Raw genomic sequence first — 25,050 nt, forward strand, 5'->3', positions numbered from 1 at the left:
GTAAGTTCCGTTTTGATATAAAAAAAGAACGAGTACAGATAGAGCAAAGAAATTTATTGCACAAAAGTCTACCATCCTTACGCTTTTTTTTTTTTTTGACATTGCTCCCGTAATTTTCCAAACATTTGTCATAGCGTGGTACAGGTTTTTGTATACCTATTCATAGAAAATTGCCGCCTGTGTAGTCAGCCATGGGATAACATGTTCTCTGAGCTCATTATTGCTGTTGTGCCACAGACCACCTTGGAAAGACTTTAGATGCCGAAACAAATGAAAGATGCTGCGAGCGAGGTGAGGGCAGACCAGAGGATGTTCAAAAATGCCCCAGCCAAAGCCCTGTAAGAGTCCTCATGGTTGACTAAACGGGCGGTAACTTTGTACGAATAGGTATACAAAAACCTGTACCACGCTATGACAAATGCTTGGAAAATCACGGGAGCAATGTCGAAAAATAGCGTAAGGGTGGTAGATTTTTGTGCACTAAATTACTTAGCTCTATCTGTACTCGTTCCTTTTTTATATAAAAACGGAACTTACTTTAAAAACACGCCTCGTATTTGTGCCTGACAATAGGGATTGACTTTTTTTTGGTAAGCTCACGACTCTTTCTAAGGAAACATTCAATGATTTATTTCCGAATAAAATGTACGTGAAAAGTACTGTTGCATTTTTTTTTTAGTCTTGGGGAAAGCAAAACCTACAAAGGCGGCACAACGCTTTTCTTTCAAAGCATCACTTAAAAGGTTGTCCCACAAGACGTGCAAAAGACAATAATTTGTCTTTGTATTGAGACAATTTATGTACCGCCCGTTTGATTCAACCTCAGACAACGTACCAGTGGACACTAACAGAGCCCAAACAATATTCCTCATACTTATTCGCTTTAAGTTGATGTTATGCTTTCGGCAAATGATTGATTTTCTGTGTTATTTAAAGTATTTTGAAGATTTGAGCCTAGAAAGAGGTGTGAATGTATTTTTTTACGCTCATTTAGATAGAATTCATTCATTTGATAATCCAAAAGATATCTTCCATTGAAAAGCACCCGGGCAACGCCGGGTAGTAAGCTAGTATGTGTTATAAAAATGAAGACACATGTTTGAAAATACTAAGTGTTTTTCTGTGCGCAAAGTTGAAAATATCATTTTTTTTTTTTTTAATGTTTAAAATTTGCATTCAAAAAGTAGAAACAGTTAAATTACTGTAAAAGCACTTGTTTTCGCGTGGAATAATTTTTGAGAAAATGAAAATATCGGTGATTTTGTGAGCTGAAAATTTCGCGAATTTCATGTATAAAATTAATTTTACACTTAAAAAAATCTCGCGAGGCTCAAGTATTCGCGATTACGACGGGCTCGCGAAAATTAAAACTTCTCGAAAATAAACTCTTTTACGGATGTAAGTTATTTAGCAGTGGTTCCTGTGAATTTAATTTATAAGAATCCATGCAGATACAAAAATAGCTCAGCTGAAACTGCAAAAAGTTACTTACACTATACACGTTCATTTCTGTCAATGAAAAAAAGTTCGATACTTTTTAACTGAACTGATGCGACAGTTGTCTCCCCCCTTCCCTCCAAGAAGAAAAAAGACTTCCCAGGGATACCTGAAGAACTTACACTCTTAAGCAATTGAAATATTTCAAATTGAACACTAACGAAACACAAAACCACGTACAAAATAATAAATGGGGGAACATTTTTTGACGCAGATTAGAGTACAATTTCTTTAGTTTCTGTTATAAAAAAAATCTTTGTGTTTAAATTTTAACTAGATGGAAGGAGAGAAGCCTTATTGTGCTGTTTAACCATTAAGGTATCCGACTACGTTCGGAGCAGTTTTTTTTTTTTTTTTAAACACTATTATGAAATAATATTAATGTTTTTTTAGAAGCAGAATGATCTTAAAACATTTTTTTGCTTAAAAATGAACCATAATATCAATAACTTTTTTTAAATGGGTGATTTTTTTTGCAAAAATGACTGAAAATTACCAGTTAGGAGAAACACTGTATCAATAAAAATTAACTAGCCACAAACAATTTGCTTATAGTAGTTCACATGTATAAATGCTACACATGAAACAGACCGCAGGTTAAGAAATATTTCAAGAATTTTAAGGCTTATGACAGATTACGTGACTTTATCCAGAAATTTCTCAAACTTTAGTCACCTTTTTTTGGTAAAAAAGCTATAAATCAAAAAATATTTCATCATTTGCATAATCTGCGGTCTATTCCACTCACATGTACTTACAAGACAGACATACGAAATTTCATGCTTGAATACTGAATAGAATTTGCAAAATCATGTTTTTCGTAGCCAGTATCGAGCAAAAATTGCATTCTTCAAAAAACGTAAGTAAAGATTAGACTTAACACATGTTATACTGCAGACACTTAGTATTCAAACGCTTATAACGTAAGTTCTAATTCACGTAGATTAAGAAACCAAAAAGTTTTATAATCTTAAAGAATGGAGGTGTTGAATAAAACTATTTTGAGAAAAGTGAATTTTGGTCGAAAATCGCCTTTTCAACGTAGTCGGATACCTTTTAAATATGTATAAAAGTTTGAATTAAATTAAAATTTAGATCGAATGCTTATTTCATCTGTTTTGAGTAGAATGCCTGTGATTCTGTGAATAATATAATTTTACAGAATGCATCATAATTCATTATCATTATTCCAAATGTAAATACTCAATCGCTGTAATCTATCAGTTGTTTATTGTATTATATGCATTAATGCATTTTTTTTAAATTTGAACGAGTACAAATTTATATTATTCCAAACTGCAATCAATAATTAGGCACTGTACCTACCTAAACATTGAATCAGTCATATTGCAGCCCAATTTTTATACTGCATTCACTTTCGTAGAGTTTCTAGGATAAGCACTGTTAGGGTGAGATTTAACTGGTCTTAAATAATGTGTTTTGCTTGAAGTTTAACAAAATAAATAAAAGAAAGAAAAGGGCTGAGTAAAAAAATTCCTCTTGAATGTTTTGATTTGTTAAACAACATAATGATCATTGCTCTGACACGGAATTAATTTTAGTTTCACCAATAGATTCCATGAAAAATAATGTTGAAACATGAAACTTAATTTTGTTGAAAAAAATATAAATAAGACAGTTGTATTTCTACCAAAATGTTTGAAAAAAAAGTTTAGTTTATAAAAATAACATTGAATAATAAACATTACATAAAATATTAACAATTTGCAGCAGTCAATAACTGTTACTAAACATATTTTTAACAAAGATGTAGCCGAGAACTTGACATTACTTTTTTAAATATTCAAGCTATCGCACATTTCAGTTGGCTAGTTTGAAATACTGCACTTGATTTTACATTTAGAAGCAAAAAAAAATTGGATAAGTTTTCCTCAAAATTTTTGTCGCTGAAAGAAAACGCCGATTGTCTATGAATTAACCCAAGCTAAATTTGCAGCTACGATTTGCGTCATTTCCGGTGTATAAGAAGAGCTGAGTCTTTCGCTTTTACCGGAAAGAAAACGAAATTCCAATAAGCAAACATAGGGCAATAATTTACGTCGTTTGAGTTGGCGCGTAAAACTCCTAAAACAAAGACGCTCACTGACGTGCGATAATGCACGTGATACCGTCTACTCGGTCAAAGTCAAGGGTTGAGGTGATAGGGTTTTCCTGACCTCGTTTTGGTTCTGTGAGGATGACAACACATGAAAGGAAAAAAAAAAATAATCAAAGATTGTAGCGGGATTTTGAAATGCTAGAAATTGCACCTTACTCTGAATCATAGTTTTAGCCTTCGTGAGGTCATGCGTGTGTAGTTAGCGGATCTCGCAAGCAACATGATCATTAACCTCGAAGACAAGTGTAAATAATTGAGTGTTTACAATTGTGTATGCGTTTGATGAATGTTATTCAGATCAGCGCTAAAAATAATACGAATATAGTCTCATGTTCAGGAAAAATATCAAAGAACAAATTGTTATTTCCGGCTACATCAATCAACTCATCTTACTTGTTAAAGAATAAATAGTTTTGTGCTGAAAATTAAATGAATCAATTAACCAGCGTTTTGAAGCACAAAAATCGCAAATTACTGCAGACACGTGTTTTGGTGTTACAAGGAACACCTATTTCAATGCAAAGAAGTGTGAGATTCCGCTTCTTTGCATTGAAAAAGGTGTTCCTTGTAACACCAAAACACGTGTCTGCAGTAATTTGCAATTTTTGTGCTTCAAAACGTTGGTTAATTGATTCATTCATTTCACTTGGTCCAGTTGAATCGAAAATCTTGATATCTGTCATTTTTTAGCACTCATTCCGTTCCAAATTAGTTGCTACATTTAGGTCCAAAATTTATACCTAAATTTAAATATTTTTGCACTAAAGACGAAACTGATGATTTTATTTCAACATTTCAGCATGCTTTGCTATCAACCAGGGCCTTATGTCTAAGAAAAAATAGAAATGGACCCCCTCCCCCCCCCCACAAGCTCTTTAAATGACGTGACTGGAACTACTGACTAATAGTGGCCGTAGAAATTATTAAATACCAATGTCTACAAACTAAATCCGAATATCTGTTGTTACTTTTAACATTTACATATTTTTTGAAGCTCATTAACTTTTAAAACATTTTAACATTTATTATTTTTTTATTTTTTATTTTAATCGAAAAAAATCAGAATAAGAGGCAAATTCAACTCTTAACAGAATTCGATCGAATCGAGTACAATCAATTGCATCTATTTAGCGGAGCCAGGAATTTACTTTGTCCTACCCAAAAGGAAATTTCTCGTTACGCTACCAGGGCTGCCATTGGCGACTAAAAAAGCCACTATTGCGACTATTTTCAATAACTGATGACCATGGCAACTATTTTAGCTCAAATTAAGACAAAAAGGACTATTTAAAAAAAAACTGCTACTATTTCAGCCTGAAAGCTATAAAAATGTAAAACATGTAACGGATGCAAAAAAAAAAAAAAAAAAAAAAAGGAACTTTAAAAGAAAAAAAAGTTTCAGATTCAAGTATCATCGGCCAAATTTTTCTAATTTCGATATCATTCAGGTCTTTCCAAATTGCACATAATTTGGCGAAAAACCGCCAAATGGACTAGTTTCCGCTTGGGGAAAAATTAAACATCGATCGTTTTGGGTAAAAATGACCCGTTCTTTGATTCTAGTGTTTGATTACTGGCTTTAATGTTTTCATTGTTTTATAAATGTCTCTAATATTACTCATAACGTTCACATTCTTATCATTAAAATAAGATGATTATGAAACCATTGACGGGATCACCATTTGTGTATAACTTGTAGAGAATTCCGCTTGTCCAGTTGACTCCGCTCATATCCCATGCAGCAGAGGAATGTCTATTCATCAAAGCATATGTAGCATGATTTTATATTAATTCTTTTTTTAAAAAAACGAGAGACTATATTAGATACTATTTTCCTCATTTGGCGACTATTTTGCACACTATTTTTCATTTAAGAGAGTAATAAAATGATAAATCAAACACAATCGAGTTGAATTAGACCCTTGGTCTGTGATGCTGATATGTAATGACGATTTAGTACCACCATTTTATACTCAACTGAGAAAACTTAACTGAAAATATTTCCTGCAGAAATTCCTTACATTTCCTCACTATTTGAATTCAATTAATTTTAAATGAAAAGATTCAAAATAACTATAAAAATTTGTATTGAAATGCTTTTTATGTTCTGAATTCACTCGCGTTTTGAAGCTATGTTATGCTTTTAAATGCTTCAAAGAAAAATATTACGCTTTTTGGAGGCACAAAGCGTTTGAAAGTTAAGAAAATTGTCTGTCACGTTTCTCAATTCACATATAAACAAATTTAGGTCCTAAAAAAAGTGTGGAGAATTTTCCATTGTGTTTTGAAGGTCACATTTTTCTCTACGGCACGTTTTACTAAGTCACAGAGATGTGTTGCTTTTATCAGCAGAGTTGTTATGTAGTTATGTTACTCTTCGGAAGTTGATTTAGGAATAGAAATATTAAATCATTTTGCTCACAGAGCGCCAATAAATTTTTAACAAAGGAAATTTTATTCAGCAGCGCGATACAAAAGTTATCAAAAGGACCATAAACTCGATATTCATTCTTAGCCTCACCCCCTCACCCTTCCAAATGGGTTTCTTGTAACTTGATACACGTGTTGATATTTTTTTTTTTTTTTTTTTTTTGTGCGATTCGGGGAATTTTAATTTTTTTTTTTTTTTTTGATATTAACTGATCACATAGCAAATAATAGATTTTTTTTTTGTTTTGTTCATTGAAACATTCTCACACACATATTTGAACTTTATCCTGGGAATTTTAAATTGTGGTTTTTAATTGTAATATTTAAATATAGGGAGCCATTATACACCACAATATGAAGTATCAACTTTCAAAAAATAAAATTTCTTGTATTTAACAAATAATAATTGTGTTTGTTGCGGGCGTGATCGCACGATCATATCCGCGACATGTACAAATGATTACATTTCAAGTACAATTATTTTTCTAAAAGGTTGATACTTCATATTATGATACTTAATTATACATTAAACTCTCCATTATCGGCGGTCGGATTATCCGCAGGTCTTTTCACATCTTTTTTTTTTACCGATGATTGTGTTATTGCTCGCTTTTATATTTTACACTTATTTTTTATATTTAATGTCAGTAGATGCAATGTAGCAATGTTTTTAGTTATAATTTAAATGTATGTGTGAGTGTTATTAATATTTTTTACATATTGTATACACTTAGTATAATTTTTTACCTATTATTCGGATTATCCACAGTTACCGTACCACCCTATTCCGCGGATAATCAATGGTTTACTGTATTCAAATACATCACAATTAAAGCCTAAGTTTAAAATTCCGGGAATAGAGTTCAAAGATATGCGTAAAAAGGACACACCATCATAGTAGAAATTAAGCCCCGAGTCTCTGCCAGCAAATTGCTTTCTAGAAAACAAAAACCTGTATAACTGTCAAATTTGAGCTTGAGCAGTGCGAAACGCTTGAAATTCTAAGATATAGAAACGAAAATAAACATCAAAGATTGACAAAGGTTCAGTCTCTTATCTACCGAAACATTTAAACTAACATAATAGTAGAAACTATCTGAAAGAGAAAAGGGAGGGCCTAGACATTGGATAGCATTTTTATCTGAAGAAACACACGTCAAGCTCACTGAACCAATATCGTAGAAGTGAGCAAACAAGATAAAAGAAAATTATAATGTGACATCACAGAAAAGAGAAATGACTGTTGAACGTGTTTGTAACTGCATCTTAATTCTCAAATTTAGGTTAGAGAGCAAAAGTCATATTAAAGTTCACGACACTATTACATAGCTTAGAAAGGGAAATGAAATACTTGAAAATAGTTGACGTTCGATTTTACTTACCTTTGATTTATGAACACTCACGATTTTACGAAAAGCTTACCAATCCCGAAACGCTCTGTGCAGAAACGATGCTATTCGATTTTACGAGCTGTCAATTTTATGAGCAGTTTCTGGGTATAAATTGAGCGTCAATGGGATAAACATTAGTAGAATTCAGATAATAATAAACGAAAATGAATATTTAAGGTTTTAAAAGAGGGATTTAAAACTAACAAATAGACATAAAAACCTTTTCATACCTCAAAAACTACTAAATTTTATTTCTTCGAGGACTTAAATCGTTTGACACATTTGGACTCACTATAACAGTTTTTTTTTTTTTTTTTTTTGGAAATTGTTTCAAGAAACTATATAAGTCAAACCTTAAAAAACCGTGGAAGTTAAAACATTGTTAAAGTAAACCCTATAGCTCATCAGGGCGTACACAGGAGTGGAGAAGGGACACCTGTTGGCCCGGGGCTGAGCCTGAAGGGGGCCCCGCGATTTTTGAAATGGGGGGATATATGTAGGGACGTGGGTGTAAACAATATGTAAGGGACCCAGAAAAGTCATTTGTGACGGGCCCCAAAATTTCTATACACGCCCCTGTAGCTCATACATGCTCCACTATAATAACCTTTTTTTTTTTTTTTTTTGGTACTTCAGAAGCAATTTTAGGTTTCTGATTCTCTGAAAGGTGAATCATTGATTTTGAACTATCTGAACTAAATATGTAGATAACAAGTTTCAAAGTGAACACTAAACAAAAAATTCGACTTACCTATTATTAAGCCCAACGCAGTTATAAATATAAGGGCAATGGTGATCAAAATGTCTGACACAACGATTGCAAATACGACAATGTTTAGCTCGTAATGGACGTACAGTTCTACAAGTGTGGCATAATTGAGGCATGGGAAGCTTGTTTTGTTGGAACTTGTCGAACTTGGCGAGCTCGCTTATTGTTCGGTGATAGTCTTCAGTATCCAATGCTAAGTATCCCGGGTCTAAGTTGTGGGCTGTAATAAGGCTTAACCACATGATCCCATTTGTTATTAGGAAGACAAAGTGAATATTTGTGTACGTATTCCAAGTAAGAGGGATGCACTGCCGAATAAAAGAAAAAAGATACATTTAAAAAAATAATAAATAAAAAACCGACTCCTGTCATGAAAAATTAGGGTGACTGGAAAGTATTGTCCTTTTTTTTCTCAACACAAATAAATTTATAATAAGTTTTTGGTTTCAATCAGTGATGTAAACACCCTTGTTATCAGGGACACCCCGACCTTCAATTTTTGGGAAGGCAGACATTCTCAATTTGCCGAATGGAGCTAAAAATTTTGCCGAATGATGATAATTTTTCCGAATAGAACTCCAAATTTTGCCGAATCGTCAGACATAATTTTGCTGAAATAAGGAAATTTTTGGATGGCCACAGTAACCTCCCATCGGGGTGCCTTGCTTGGGATTAACAACGTTTTGCCATCTAATGCTCAAATTTTCAATTCGGGTTAATAAATATCAGTTGGATTCGGAGTGGAATGCCCAGAATTGGCCTTTTGAATATCCGCAAAATTTTCAAATTTTCTGTCTCATTGTAATGGGAATAAAAGGAATTCAGATGGCACAAAGTCGGGCGAGTTTGATGGGTAAGGACATATTCGTAATTCATGGCGCACAATTTTTTTTTTTTCAGGGTTTCTTTTGAACAGTGTGTTGTTGCAAAATCATAATCATGGGGGGCAGAACTATTTTTTCTGTTCAAAGATCGTTGGAATAAACTCACCTGAAATTGCATCTGATTCAACTTGATTTTTTTCGCTATGTGACAAAAAATTTCAAAACTTGGCCGACATACAAAATGACAACTCTAGTTATTTTGTTCAAAACCCGATTGATTTTACCGATCCAGGGAGGAGAATTTGTACACTAGATGTTAAAATGTTATTGGTGACGACGGTAATTACATCATCGATTCAAAATAAAAATATATTTAAAAACTTAGAGCTTGAAAGAAAATTACATTACTTTCCAGTTCCCCAGAAGAATTATTTATCATTATTTCCAACAGTCACAGTTTTAAATAGTTCGACACAGGAAAAATAGTTATGATGGAAACACATAAAATGCATGCTAATTAAGGGAACACTATCTTAGCAAAGAGAAATTTGACACGAAAATTGCATAGGTGCGTTCAGTAAAAAAATCTTCTTTGCAGTTATAAGAACCTTCTTCGTTAAGTGGAAATGGAGGCTATACTTTTGTTCTACATAATCTTAATTTCAGTGGACTATAGAAGGTTTTTATGGTATACACGCAGGGCCCAATTTCCCAATAGGCAGAGTAGGCAGCTGCCTAGGGTGGCAAAATTTTCAGGGGTGGCAAATTTTGCTTCACCCACAGATTTTTAAAATTAATTTTTTATTAGTGAAAGTGAAATATTAGCATTCTTTCATTTTTCAGAGACAATTTTTTCTTGTAATATGATAATGATTACTGTCACACATCTTACGAAAATGAAATGTATTTCAATCATGGTAATTGATTGGCGTAAAACAGTAAGTGAAGATGAAAGGCGGGGATCGATTTCAGAAAAATGTTGCGTTTGGCCAGAAGTCGCAACAAGATTGGAGTTTGACTAAGATTTTTAGCGCTATACTAAAATTTATTCAGAACTGCTTTCTTGAGTAATTGACGTTTATTTCTTTTTTACATTATTAATATTTAAAAATTGCTTTCTGTTAATATTAAGTCTCGGAGGCAAATGAAAATGAGTGACGAGCGAAAACGGCTGAATGATTTTAAATAAAAGAAACATACTAAATTAACAACCGAAGAACGAAAAAGAGTGTTCAAAATATTTTTAAACGTGATGCATTTCTTTTCCCTTCAAATGGGCAGTTTCCAAAAGCGAAAATGAGAAGAATCTAATGAGAAGAAACGTTAGGTATCATTAAAAAACAATTTTGAAACTTTAAAAGAAAACAAAAGAATATGTTGCAATATTGTCTCCAAATTTTCCGAATCGTCAGAAAAAATTTGCCGAATAAGGAGATTTTTGGGAGATCGCTGTGACCTCCCATCGGGACGCCCCTGAATGTGAAACGTCATCATTTCTTCATAAGCTTGACAGTTTAAATTTCGGAAACACTTTTTTGCGTGTTTTTGAGTTTTTGTTTCTTTTAAGGAAAGGGGGCGGCAGATTTCAAATTTGCCTAGGGGCGGCATGGAGCTAAATTCGGCCCTGTATACACATGCAGCTTTTAATAAGAATACGTGCTTCGTCAAGTAATCATTCTTAATGCTTTTTTTTTTTTTTTTTTTGAATAGATAAGTGAATCACAATCTATCTTGTAGTATATTTTGGAAGAACCAGACATTTTTCACTGTTTCTGAAAACAGAAGAATAGAAAAGAAAGCTTTTGGTTCAGACACTTATGTGCTAAAATAAAGCTCTCTTCCTCATTATACATATAGTCTTCGTTAACTTGCCTCTGTAAATCGGTATTTTATAAATTTGTAAGAAATGGGAATTTCCGGAAAATCTTCACATCAGAAAAAATTTAAGAGTGAAGTTATTATGAAAAGGAGCCAAAGGAGTGTTTCCTCCTCCTTTTCTATACATAAAGTTCTCTCTTACGTCGAATAGCTTTGTGATGAAATACATTAAACTAAGGCGCTCTCCATAAGTATCACACTTTTTTCACCATTTTTGGACCCCTCCCACAATCACACTTAGCCATGCCTAGGCTTGCCAGATTTCTAAAATGATCAACCGGGACACCGTGATGTCAGCCCCCCCCCCCCTCGGTGTCGCGGTATTTAAAGGGGTACAATCCATTGGCTAGGTTCTAGTGTTTTAGAGGACTGTTCATTCTCGGGCTATGAATGAATCCTTATATATTATTTCTGTAGCCTGTTTTTTGTTTCTACGCGAGATCTTCCTCAATTCTTGAGCGATTTCTTTGATTTACACCTTATTTCAAAGCTTATCGCGCATGCTAATGACGAAAAATAGACCCATTGTCTAAAAATTGTTTTTTCTGTCAAAAAAAAATCTGTTTTAAAAAACCAGAATGAGGTTTTCGGTTAAATTTATAATTTTAACTTGCACCCTGACCGTCAGAGCTGAATGGCTCGCTTGGCAGAGCGTTTGATTGGTAACCAGGGAATGAGTGTTCGGGCCCATGTCCGGACAATCTGCATCAAAAAATCAGAGAAATATCACGCATTACATGAACACTTAATAACGATGAATAACAAGTATGAGGGATTAGAATAAATGAGACTGAAACGCTCCTTGCTGTTACAAAAACTTGATGCAACATGGAGCTAAATTGATTATTAATTGTAATGCTTTTTTTTTTAAAAAAAGCTTTGTCTCCGGTCAGAAATATAAAACGTAATGTAAGCGAAAATTTAAGAATTAGGTTTAAGATTTCAGACTACAATGGAATTGTTTTTTGTTCAGAAAAAAATAAAAAATCGTATATTGAAATACAGATTCTTCTAATGAGTTTTTGACTCTTTGTATGAATTAAAAAAATTACTACCTCCATTTGAAGGGTAAAATATATCTTTTTTTTTCCTTCTTTTTGCAAAAAACAAATAGCCTATCACATTTTTACTTCATTCTAAAATTTACGCTTAAAAAAGAACTTCGTTCAAAGTATTTTGTATTTTAACCGTGCTTTTAAATGATGAACACGTGCTGCCATCTAAGCCATAACGGTTCAAACAGCTTGCGATAACAAATTGTAAAAATTTTCAAAAATAAAACACACTTCGCTTCAATATCTTATCTTATATATTATTTCTGTGGATTATTTTTCTGTCAGTATGAGAGATCTTTCTTAGCTCTTGAAGAAATTAACCCCTCATTTTAAAATTCATCAGGCCGGCTAATGACGAAAATTAGACTTACGGTCTAAAAATCAAGCTTTCGGAAACGCCCCTTGCTGTTGCATCACCTTGATGCAGCCTGTAGTTCTTATGCAGATTTTTTTTTTTTTAAAGCAAAGTTTTAATACAATTTTCGAATATTTTGCATCGCTTTCGGCAAGGAAAAAAAAATTAACCTGTGTGTGTGTGTTTTTTTTTAGTTAAATTGATAAGTTTTTTTCGGTAGAGCGTTCGGCTATAAACTATCTGAACTTCGGGCAAGCCCGGGTTGTCCGACATAATAGCAATTTTAGATTAATATTACGCATTACATGTACTCGTAACATACAACAGATAACACACGTAATAAAATAAATGCAATGGGAATGATACTTGGCGTTTCGACTTCTTTATGCATGCTTACAGTTATCATTCAGATAAGTTGACTGTTAATCGGAGGTTGTTCTTCTTTTTTTTTTTTTTAAAGCTTTGACTCCGTCCAGCCCACTAAGCATAATGTAAGCATAAAAAAGTATTAAATTTAAAAATTCATTTCTCAAAGGAATCCTTTTTGTGCAAAAAAACATTTTCATTGTATGCTGAAATATAGATTTTTCCAACAGCAGTGTTAGACCTTTTGTACAAATGAAAAAATACTGTGCCTAATTGAAATTACGAGTTTCATCGAATACATGTTAATGTTACAATGGACAAAGTAATTACCCTAAAATCTTTCACAGTTAATTATTTTAAAACTTTTTTGGTCATCTATAGTCAAATATATCATTTTCCGGGACGTGAAATAAACCGGCCAGGACACCGGAATTTTGTCTGAAAACTGGGACGTCTGGCAAGCCTAGCCATACCACCTCTCCCCCTTTCTCACATTTCACATATTCTTACTTAAAAGATGTGTGATGTCATCCTTCTTTTTACCCCTCCCCCTGTCACAAAGTATCACAACTTCACGAATACCCTTCCTCCTCAAAGAGTGACATTATTTGTGGACAACCCCTAAGAATGGATTTAAACATTACTTCTTCAGTTCGAGGGTTTTCCGAACGTTCAACAGAAAGTAATCAATTCTCCCCAGTTTTCTGTCACAAATATCAAAAACGAAATTTATAAAATCATTAAATTTACAGTTATTAAAATCAAGAATGTTTGCATTGCTGCTATGTATTATAAAATCAAAGAAATCGATTTTTGTAAAGTTTTCTAGTGGTGAGAGCTCAATATCTTGAAGTATATGTACCTCAGAGCTAGAAGGACGTAAGTCACATTACAGTAATTTTACAGGAGAGAGGGAAAACGTTTTTCTGGCGCATGCAAAGAGTGGGACGCGCACTCTTTCCCCTGGTAAAAATTGAAACAAATATTTTTTTTTTAAGAATTACGTTCACATAGCTCAATACGGAAAAGGCTTCTACATACAACGCACTAATAAACGGAAAATCGCAATTTTTGGAATAACGTTAGTCTGGCTCTGTGGTACAGATTAGAGCCCCTTGAAAAGGACAGGCTGACTTATCCGACATTTTGGTTCCAAGACAAAATTGGATTCAACCTCGTTTCTAGTATTTATAAATACGTTATAATATTCGCTTGTTGCTATGTCGTAAAACAATTGATAATAAGTTGAGTAAAATGTCACTTAAGGTGAATCTAGAAAGATAACTTAGCTCACAAATTCAGCAAAAATGTATCGGGAAATGTTTACTGTAATAAACCTCATTTTCACACCTTATTTGTTTTTAATTGCTATTGATTAAATCGTCTTCATCTACAGAATAAAATAATCACACATCAATCAGGTAACACGTCTGAAGCTTGGACACCAGTTTTCTGCAAAGAGACTTTTGTACAAATAGTATTTTTTTCACCTGACAATTTCGGAACCAAAATGTCGGATAAGTCAGCTCCCCTTATATAGAAGTCTTAGTACAGATATGACAACTTCAAAATGAATTCTCTTAATTTTCTGACCGCATTCTTCTCTGCATCAGCCAATATCCCTGCTTCTCTGCCCATCAGTTTGATTTTTAGTTGCTCTTACGTTTAAATTGCTTCACAAAGAGCATCATTCACTCCTTTTCATTTCTTGAAAAATCATGGACTTGAGCCAGCAGACTTTCTCTTTTAGTAATTATTTTATCTTTCTCAGACAAAGAGTTCATAGCCTCATCATCTCTTATCCTTCTAATTACCTTTTGATTTTTGTGCAGTATTTCTTGCCCAGTATTATCCTTTCTTTCTTCTGCTGATAAAAGTTGTTTCGAAAGTCATTGTCAAATCTAAACTATTTTTATCTATACAGACCGCGCACAAAGAGCCCGTGCCTCCTGACTAACATGGGGAAGATTTACAACACAAAGAAGGAAATACCACGGAAAGATGGGGTATCATCAGGGTCTTTAGAAGAGGAGACTAGGGTTGGACCATCTCCCGAAACAGGTTGTGGGGGTATGAAATTGGTGACGTAGCTCCGGAAGCACTCGCGGAGCACTTTAAGACGATTTCAATAGGAAATGGCATTGCTTCGCTCCTATTTTTGCTCGTAAAAGCATAATTCGGAAGAAAAAAAAAATTAAGTCTTCGTGTCTTAACTTACCTTCTTTGATATTAGTGTCTCACCCATATTTTACGAGAATTATTTTCAATTCGAATAAAATGGAAGAACAAAACTTGATCATGAGTGATGTCAAACGATAATTATTATGAAACTAAACCAAGTTTGAATACAACTTAAAATAATTTTATTTGAAGAAAATGGTAATCTATGAGAGTCATTAAATTCGTAAACTGCTACAAAAAATCTTTTCCTGATTTGGAAGAGAAATTACTGTTATTCATTTACTTTAAAGTTTATCTTCAAAAAATTGTAGAAGAGAGAAAGAATCATTATTAATATTAATAATATAATAAATTAATATTAATTCTGAGAAGTAAAAAACGAATTTTTCAATGAATAATGATTGAATTTAATAATATATAGTAACTATATTAGTTCAAAATAGTTATATATTTACATTTATAAAATATATACAACAACATAGAGGGAAAAATACAAATACTCAGAAACTGATTACCACATGGTAATACTTCATTTATACGTCTTTTATGAAAGAAATTAAATACCTCATGAAGCATTTTTAAAGCAATTACTGTTATTACAAGCAGATATTTCCCAAGTACTGTTACTCGTGTATAATGGAAAGATTTTGTAACTACTATGTTGATTCAAAATGCAAATAGCTGTGTACATAAATGACTACAATAAATACATATATTAAAATATTATTTTTGCAGAATATTAAAATAACTATAGAGGAATATGTACGGAATATCAGAAGCTGGTTGGTACATAACGTTTCTTTAATACCCCCCCCCCCCCCCCCCCAAAAAAAAAAAAAAAATTATCCTATGAAATATTTTTAAGATCAAACCTTTACTTTAAACTGATATTTCCAAGAACTATTGGCTGTGACTTTTCAAATGGGTACCACTAATGAACATTCAAAGTATGATCAACTATGTAATTACTGATGTTTATGATTGAAATAAATGAAATAAGCTATAATAAATACATATACTGCAAAAAAATTGCATTTGTAGAATATATGCGCAACTGTAGATGGAAAAATATGCGTTATACGAAACTGACACAACAGGTTGGCACATAACGTTTTATTAATAACCCCACAAAGGAATATTATTCAATTGAATCATTTTTTAAAACAACTGCCTTTACTTTAAACAGATATTTCCAAGAACTATTGTTGTGACTTTTTAACTGGTTATCAATGATAAAAATTCAAATTATAATCAGCTACGTAATTACTGATGATTATGGAACAAATAAATGAAATAAACTATAATGAATAAATGTACTGAAATGTTTGCATTTGTAGAATATATGTACAACTCTAGATGATAAAAATATGTAATCTCCGAAAATGACACCACATAACGATTCGTTGAAGTTCATCATCCAATGATTTTTTGTTCGTTCGTTTGTTTTTTAACAGTTTAAGATGTTGCTAGAAATTAATCCATGAAATATTTAAATTTGCAAAATAGATAAAACAACTAAAAATGGAAAAATATTGATTCTTTGACATTTAAACCACTCATTGTTCCAATATTTAACTGCTGTATTAAGAGATTTATTATCCTATGAAACATTTTTGAGAACTCATACTATATTTCAAAGAGATATTCAAACAGCACACTCCGAATTGAAATGAAAAGATGCACAAGTCATCAAATATATGCATATTTTTTATTAATCTCCAATTAATTTACATTCTTAAATAATTTCATTCAATAAACATCATTGATTATGAAATAACAAAAAAGTGCATAACATTTCGAATTCAAAGGTAATTTTTAAAAAACCACTCTGAAATCCATAACTATTCAGGGGCGGACAGGATTCCCCAAGATAGAACCAACCTTGACTCCCAAAGGTTTCAAAAAAAAAAAAAAAAAGAAAAAGAAAAAAAAACCCTCGAAAGTCCGCAGGTTTAGGGGGGGGGGGGGGAAACACCCCTAAAGCGCACAGGTTTTAGTCCGTAAAAAATTAAGTAAAATAAAATAAATAAACCGAAGGTACACAGGTTCAAGGGATGAAAGAAAAACAGAGCTTAGGTTTGAGGAAACAAGGGGGAAAAAAAAAAGAAAGAGGCTCAGGATTGAAAAGGTGCAAAAAAATAAAAAAAAAAGAATGAATGAAAAAAAAAAAAACCAAAGTCACACAAATTTGAGGGTGCAAAAAAGAAAATAATAATAACCAAGGTACACTGAGGACGCATCGGTCGGCGGGCCCGTCCGCCCCTATCACTGTCTGACCCCTTTTTTTCCAATTATACCAAAACCTATGTTGCAGCTGCTCTTAATTTTCGTCATCAGTTATTTTATTTTTGCTTCTGTGTTTTAAATTCATTATAAACTACACCCCCCCCCCCTCACCGAACGAAAAAGGGAAAACAATATAGGAAGGAATACTAAGAATTAAAGAATTTATTTAAAAACACTAGGATAGTTTTTGAAAAATAATTTAAATGAAGTATAAAAAATTCTCCTGGTTCTTGGAAATGTCATGCCCAGGGCACGGGCAAGGGGAGCCCGTGCGATAAACAGTGCGAGCAGAAAAATTAAAATTGAAGATGCAAACCAGTATTGAGCTATGGAAATACGCAAGTCAGTGCTTCCAGGATGACGTCAGACACGGCCGTTTCCCCCCTCCTTTAGCCACTAAGCGGCGAAACTGAAAGATCAAAGACACGGTCCCACCCTCCTTTTCCTTCACCCTGGGGTATCATTGCCTCGAGACGGTGGGCTTCTTTATTTGTTTACATACTAGCTGCATCGCCCGTCTTTGCACGATGTACCTCGAAAATAAAAGTTAGCATGTTCAACAATCAGGCTTGAAAAAAAAAAAAAAAAAAAAAAATCTGTAAAATTTCCCGGCAGATCAGGGAAAAATAACCAAAAAGGGAAGCAATTTTAAATTCCCCGATTACAGAAAAAGCCTCAAAACAAAAGTAAGAATTTTAATTGTTCACAGTCGGGGAAAAAACTGCAACAGATTTTTCTTCTCGTTGACTTGATTCACACTAATTAAAACTGAGCATGAGGCAGACGATAAATTTCAGATTTAATATTGATGTTCTTTGACTTAAAAATATTAATAACTTTTCTCCTGGTGATTTTGCAGCCTTATTTTTTTGAAATTCGAAGGGAGTATATCTACTTCAGGTATATTTTTCGCGAGCTTTCGAAAGAGACTAAAATAAAAAAATCGTATAATTATTTCGAGCAGAAAGAGCCATTCAATGTCATTTTCAGGTCTTAAAATAAAAATTCGAACGGTTCGGTTGTTTTTCGGCGTTCGAAAATCCTCCTACGTTCCTTGTCGGTTGCCCAAGCACCTCTCTGCCAAATTTGGTCCAGATTCGATGTTAACTGTGGATTTGTATCGGGAACATAAATACATACATATATAGTCTCAGTTTTATTTCTAAAACAACACAGGAAAGATCTCGACCTCTGACATATGAAGCGAAACTTCTATCACGCCGCCACAGAGAGCCTCACAACTAGTTACTCATAATTATTCAGAAATCTTTTGTTGATACCTTGCTTCTGACTTTTCAAAAACGGAAAAGTTCTTCAACCTACTCGAAGAAATTGTATCTGATAAGAATATATTCAGGCCAACATTTTTTTTTTACTTAATAGGGACGTTAGTGAATTGGATTGAACATAGTTCAGTTTAGTTGCTGCCATTTTGTGAATTTTATTTTCATAATTTTTATCTATAATTAATAAATCTATTTTATTTTCTAGCCGAAGCAGAGCTTGATTTGATTTTTTTTTTCAAAAATATAATTACATCTACCACTCAATTTATTTTTGCAGATATGCCTCGCATGGCATAGTGGGAAATGCGGTGTTTGCAACAATTCATTCCTAAATTAGTACTTTAAAAGTAATACTAATAAATGACAGATGAAATAGCTTATTTTACAATGTCATTACTATTATTTGTTTTAAACACGATAAATTAAAATTACTTACCCGTAATATATATATTGGATACCCCCAGAAGAAAAGTGTACCAAGGAGGAAAAACAAAGGTCCTTTACTATGTCCATTTGTACCAAAAATTAGATGCCTGTAATATATAAAACAATAAGCACATAGTGCAAAAGTATATTATCCCAAATTACATTTTCCTTACCATCAAGAAATTACGTTAATTGCTCTAAACTCTTACGCTGGGTTACAAAATGATATGAACATGTAGTAATTTTAGGATATGATTTTGTGAAGACAAAAATGTTTAAATATTTATAAGAAAATACCAATCTAAGGACGAGTACGATAATCTAACCTAATACATAGCCATAAAACTTAAATCTAACTTTAAATTTATTGAAAATATAAATTATCTTAGAAAATTGGTGTTGCGAAATGATTTAAACTATGAACGAATTTTCCAGTAAACGAGCATACGAACTGATAAGAAATATTGAATACGACTCTGTGAAGAAGAAACCGAAATACATAAATTAGTGTAGCATGCACTTCTCAGACTTCTAAACTGTTCAATTAAGTGAGTTTTAAGAGTAAGGACGTAAGTTAACTTTAAGTTTTTTTGAGAAAGGCAAAATTGGTTTCGAAAACGTAACTGGCTTTTATTGGGAATGTTTCTGAATTCTTCAAAGATTCCAGGTTAATTTCAGGGATGTTACTGGCTTTCAGCTGAGCTTTCCTGTTTTTCGCCAAATATGTTGCTGATGCTGCCCATCATTTTCTAAGAACGTTTTTGTACTTTTTTTTTTTTACAGTGCACTAGTTTTGATGAAAAAAGATTTCAACAGTAGGGGAAGCTGCTGTACCCACGGACGAAATTTACTTTTCAATTTTTGCGGGTCTCTGGGAATGGATAATCGATCGGAAAATTTTTCTGGCAGAATCTACAACTTACCATCTAATTTGGCAATTTTTGTCAGGTAAAAATCTCGGAGCTTTCAACTTTATTCTGGTTCTTAAAAACCATCTTTTTTGTCCGTGGGTACAACACCCCTTTCACCCCGCGGACAGGTGCCTTTGTACCCATGGACCATGTAAAAAAATAATACATAAATAGGTCTGAGGAACTCAATTGTACTCAATACATTTTCATAAGCCATTTTATATTGAAATACTTCAAACATCCATTGAAAATAATATTAAATAAAATATTCAACAGAAATTAAACTTTGAAAATTAATCGAAGTTTTTTCCCTTTTTTTCAATTTTCCTTAATTTTTAACATCAGGGAACTCTTTAGAAAAGTTATTACTCTTAAGAGAGTTTGTGATGTTATGAATAATTAATATGTTTTTAAACAAAAAAATAACTAGATTCATGATAGTATGGCTCTCTATGTAGCTACATAATAACTTCAATTTATATGCAAATTGAAACCTTTAATCAAAATTAACCCATTACAAAAAAAAAAAAAAACCTCAGTTTAGATTAAACCAATTAAAATGTAGAAAAGTCGATTTCAAATGAAAACAGGAGGGATTGACGGTCTGTAGATCCTACAACAGGTGGTGATTACTTCAACACCATATCTTCAAGCCCTACTTCAAATACACCAGCATTGCTGAAAGCAAATTTCGGACGTTGATGACAAAGCACCATTTTGAGGTACTTCACATTGTAAGAAGACTCAGGTGTGACTCAAGAAGACTAAAAATTACCGTCCGTGGGTACACATGGTTATGTGTCCTTGGGTACAAAGGTACGCCATTTTGGTTTTGCAAGCCAGTCACATCGACAGGACCACAGTTTTACAACATTAAAAATCAGAAACAAAACCTTCAAAATATAGGGAATCATAATACCTACAACAAAAATGAATAATACAATCCACGACGGACGAAAAAAAAAAGAAATTGCCCTTTTTTTTTAGTTAGATCCTACTAAAACCGCAAAAATATGATAGAATCTTAAATGTTCGTTTGATGGCGTTGAAACTTCCTGGGGTACTGGAGAGGGCTGTGACACACACGTTGAACCCCAATTAGGATCTCTGTTGACGATACCCGGAATTTCCCGGCCAACGTCCGTAGGTACAACCGTCCGTGGGTACAGCAGCTTCCCCTAGGACTAGATCATCAGTAGTTGGCAAGTTGTATTCAATTTTTTAAATTCTGGATTAACATTATGATTAAAATTCGAAACAAAAATCTCACGAGAGGTTTTGGGCAGTAATAGTATTTCCTGAAACTATTCATGTATAATGCTTAGCTTTGTTAGTAGAATCTTTTCTCAACATCTTCAAAAATGTCTCGAAATTGAAGACAGTAACTTAAATTAATGACAGTAATTTCCTGAATTAGAGATATTAACTCTTAAATTAACAAGAGTAATATTCTAAACTCCTAAATTAAAGACTAATTTCCTAAATTAGAGAGTTTCACACAAGCTTGAAATTTTAAACATTTTGCAGGATTCGTGCTATAATATTAGTAGAAAAAAATTCTCACCATATATTAAAATTTAAGAAAATGAATTTCCTTTTTCTTATTTCTTGCTTCAGATATTCAACAATATCATTATGACCTTGTTCTTTAGCTAGTTGGGCTGGCGTCCTGTTTTGCTTATCTTTAGTGTCAAGTTCAATTTTGTCCTATAAATGACAATGTTTGAAATTTCTTATTATATACAACTATTCTAATTATTTTATAGTAAAAACAGCACACATTTTCGCGAAAATGTGAGCATTTCTTCCATAAATTCCAAAGTTTTTTTTTTCATATTTTTGGTGAACAATAGTTGTCTATCAAATTTCAGCAAACTCGAGATCATAAGGAATAATTTTACTGCGCATGCGCAAAAGACAGCAATCTTTGACTTTCATAAATTTTTAACCAAATATAAAAGGCAACTAATAAAAAAAATTCCAGTTCTTCATCATGCAAATTCAGAAAGATGTCGACGATGTAGTGAGTGTATGTGAGAGATTCTCGTAAATAGTTAAATCGCATACTCACTCTATTCTGAGATCTGAGTTAAAAATAGACAGAAAAATCAGGCAGGATCCATCTAATTTTCGAGAATCATTGAAATATAACTGACTTGATTCACAATATCATTTGAATCATCACGATATTGAGATGGAATTGATTTAATGTACTCAGTAAGTAGCACTACTGATTTTTTGGAATCCTTTACTGGTCTCTGCAAAGATATATTTTGCAGCAAAATGCAGCTTAAAGCAGAGGAATGTCTCTGGATTAAGGGGAATATTCAACTCCAACGCAATTCATCGTATTCGATTCGATCGAATTCTAACCACCAATAACACAGCCAGAAATTTCATTTGCCCCACCCAGAAAGAAATTTCTCACTCTTCTACTGGTAGATAAAACTCCATTGAGTTGAAAACAATTAAACTTAATATATCCCTAAGCTGGATTCCAACGAGTCAACGACTATTATAGGATGCAGTTGCTATTTATTTAGACAAATCTGTCTTAAATTTTTTTTTTAAAAAAACAGTCTGACTGTAACAAATTATATTGACATCAAGGAAGGATCCAGAAATGCTTCAAGGAGGGGGCGGTTGATTTTTTAACTTACCTTTTACTACATATCTGATTACACATGCTTGAGGGGGGATGCAACAGCATTTTTATTTCAAACAACTAAAATACAGAGATCTTGCCAAGGAAGTCCTCAAACCTTTACCTTTCATTTTCTATTGAAAGAGGTATTCCAAAATTACGTTTTAGAACTCTTCGGGAATGTTTCGAAACTCCCTAACCCTAATATCATCGGAAATCGACTAAAATTGCGATAGTTGAGACTTCAGTTTCGAGAAATTTCTGGAAGAAAGTTCCTGAACCCATTTTTTCCACTAACACTACCTGAGATGTCTGCAGTCTCATCTTTAAGACTTAAATTTTGCGAAATGTCCGATGAAGACCTCCAAACGCTTCCTAACATAGCCAAAGCTCGTCTTCTAAAATTGAGTTTTTTAAACTTCAATTCCAAAAAGTTTCTGAGAGGGAGATTTGAACCCCATTCTTTTCCTGAATGTCGTCAAAAAGGGCCTACACTTTCGCTTCAGAGCTTCCAATTCGGAAAAACTGCCTTTGCAAGGTCCCTCAAGGGAGGAGCGATCGCCCCCATCGCCCCTCCCTTACATCCGCCCCTGATTGACATTTATAGAGCATTCACAACAAATTAGTTGTCTGTTTAACGTATGACATACTCCGCTATTGATCCGAGTGACCGTTATTGGCCGTTCCTTCCATGCTCCTATTCCATGCCTTCAATTATTTTATTACAGAGATTTTTCAACAATGTCAAAAAATAACTGAACAATTAGCAAGGAAATGAGCGAAAATAAGAGAAAGTAAGGACAATTATTTCATATACGAGATTCAAGCATGAAAAGATAACACTGAGATTACCTTCTCGCATAAGTCCTCTACGGCGACCAGATTGCCACTAAGACAAGCCAAATGCAATGCTGTGTAACCAAAATTATCTTTAAGTCGTGGGTCAAACCCGGAATAGATTAATAACCGCATCAGATCTGGAAAACCTATGGAGATGAAGTTAGTAAATTATTCAAATGTTAAATGTATAAGATTATATTTTCTTATTATAATCAACTTATTAATGCATAAAATACACCGCAAGCTCAGTCATTCCATCCGAGGACTGCAGTTTTTTTTTTTTTTTTTTGCTTTTTAGCACTCATCAGCCCGGAATAGGAAGTAACTGAACTGAAGGTGAAAAACCTTTTAAGGGAGCCAAGAGAGCCAAGCAAGCAGGTATAGCTAATGTAGAGTTAGCACCTGTTAGGTTGTGCTAACTCTACATTAGCTACCAGTTTGTTTGGCTCTCTTGGCTCCTTTAAGGTTTTTCGCCTCCAGTTCAAGCAGTGAAGCAGTAGCATGATTAGACGTTTATGTTATAAAATATTAAAAACATTAATCATTATTAATAAGCTTGTGTGTATAACATTAATGACTTCAACTGCTGAAAGTTGCGGACATTCTCATTATTTTTTGCGTAAGCAGTATTGTTGAACAAGAGGTACCTTTAAAGTACCTTCATTTTAAATATTTTACACACTGTAATCGTAATAACCACTCCGTAATCGTAATCGATTACGTTTTCTTGATTTCTGATCGTAGTCTTAATTATAATGTACTTTTTTCCGACTTCATAACCAAAACTCTAACTGTACTCGTTCATTTCCACTCTATGTAATATTAAAAGATTACACTTCATTGTAATCGACTCAAAGATTGTATGTTAACTTAAACTTTAAATGCATTACTGATCTCTAAGTGAATCATAAGAATTACATAAAATGCAGAGCTTTTAACTAAATAAACAAAAGGTAATTCTTGATCAAAAAATGCACAGATCCATTTTTTGAAGAAAAAAAACTTCCAGGCAGAATTTGAATTTTTGGTGAAAGTTTGATCAGTTATGAGACAAGTCCTAATGCAATTTTCGTTTTCTAGGATATCAAAATAGAATTAAAAATTTTTCAGACATTCAGTGATTCCGAATTATCCATTGGTCGCGGTCGAGGATTACTTGATCACTTCTGGGGTAGTTACTATTATACCTGTATTTATATTTTTTGTTAATATGATCAGAAAAAGATATTAAACGTATAATATTAGTTCTTTTAGTTGACAATTAATATTTATTAACTGAAAATACTTCGTAACCTATAGTACCTGTTTCTTTCTCTTTCTTTCCTTTTTTTTGTGATATAAGGCATTTTTAAATGGCTATAAGAGTATTACGATAGATGAAATAAATGAATTCACAAGGTATGCAGTAGATAAGATGATTTTTCGGAAAAATAGCAAAAACACAACGCGTTAAAACCTCCAAATATCTTCGAATCCTGTTCGCTAACCTTTCGTTTCTTTTTTCCATATTTCTTAATATTAATAATGGTTTCGGTTAATGAATATTTACAGTCATCTAAAAGAACTAAATTATGTATTTATTATCTTTTTCTAAGCATATTAACAAAAAATATAAATACTTCTCTGACATTAATTTTCGGACTAGCGTGTTATGTACATATAAACAACTTAGTCATTATAAATACGTTAAAATGCGGTTGTGTTCGGAGGAAAAAAACTGTTTGGGCACATGTTCAAAACGCCAAATGACATAACATTCGGTTGATGATCCTTTCGGCAGAAAAGCCCTCTG

General features: G+C 33.0%; 1 protein-coding gene across 1 annotated transcript in view; it reads right to left on the reverse strand.

Annotated features, from left to right (window-relative positions):
- Window positions 1-25,050, reverse strand: part of LOC129231097 (uncharacterized) — a 48,906-nt gene that overhangs the window by 17,846 nt on the left and 6,010 nt on the right. Inside the window, exons 4-7 of the mRNA XM_054865344.1 lie at window positions 23,271-23,404; window positions 21,339-21,481; window positions 18,874-18,970; window positions 8,189-8,514 (exon numbers count right to left, since the gene is read on the reverse strand). Of these exons, the coding sequence (XP_054721319.1) occupies window positions 8,189-8,514; window positions 18,874-18,970; window positions 21,339-21,481; window positions 23,271-23,404 (700 nt within the window). The remainder of the gene's footprint in view (window positions 1-8,188; window positions 8,515-18,873; window positions 18,971-21,338; window positions 21,482-23,270; window positions 23,405-25,050) is intronic.

Source organism: Uloborus diversus, chromosome 10 (assembly GCF_026930045.1).
Source record: "Uloborus diversus isolate 005 chromosome 10, Udiv.v.3.1, whole genome shotgun sequence".
In the NCBI taxonomy this organism is placed as follows: domain Eukaryota; kingdom Metazoa; phylum Arthropoda; class Arachnida; order Araneae; family Uloboridae; genus Uloborus; species Uloborus diversus.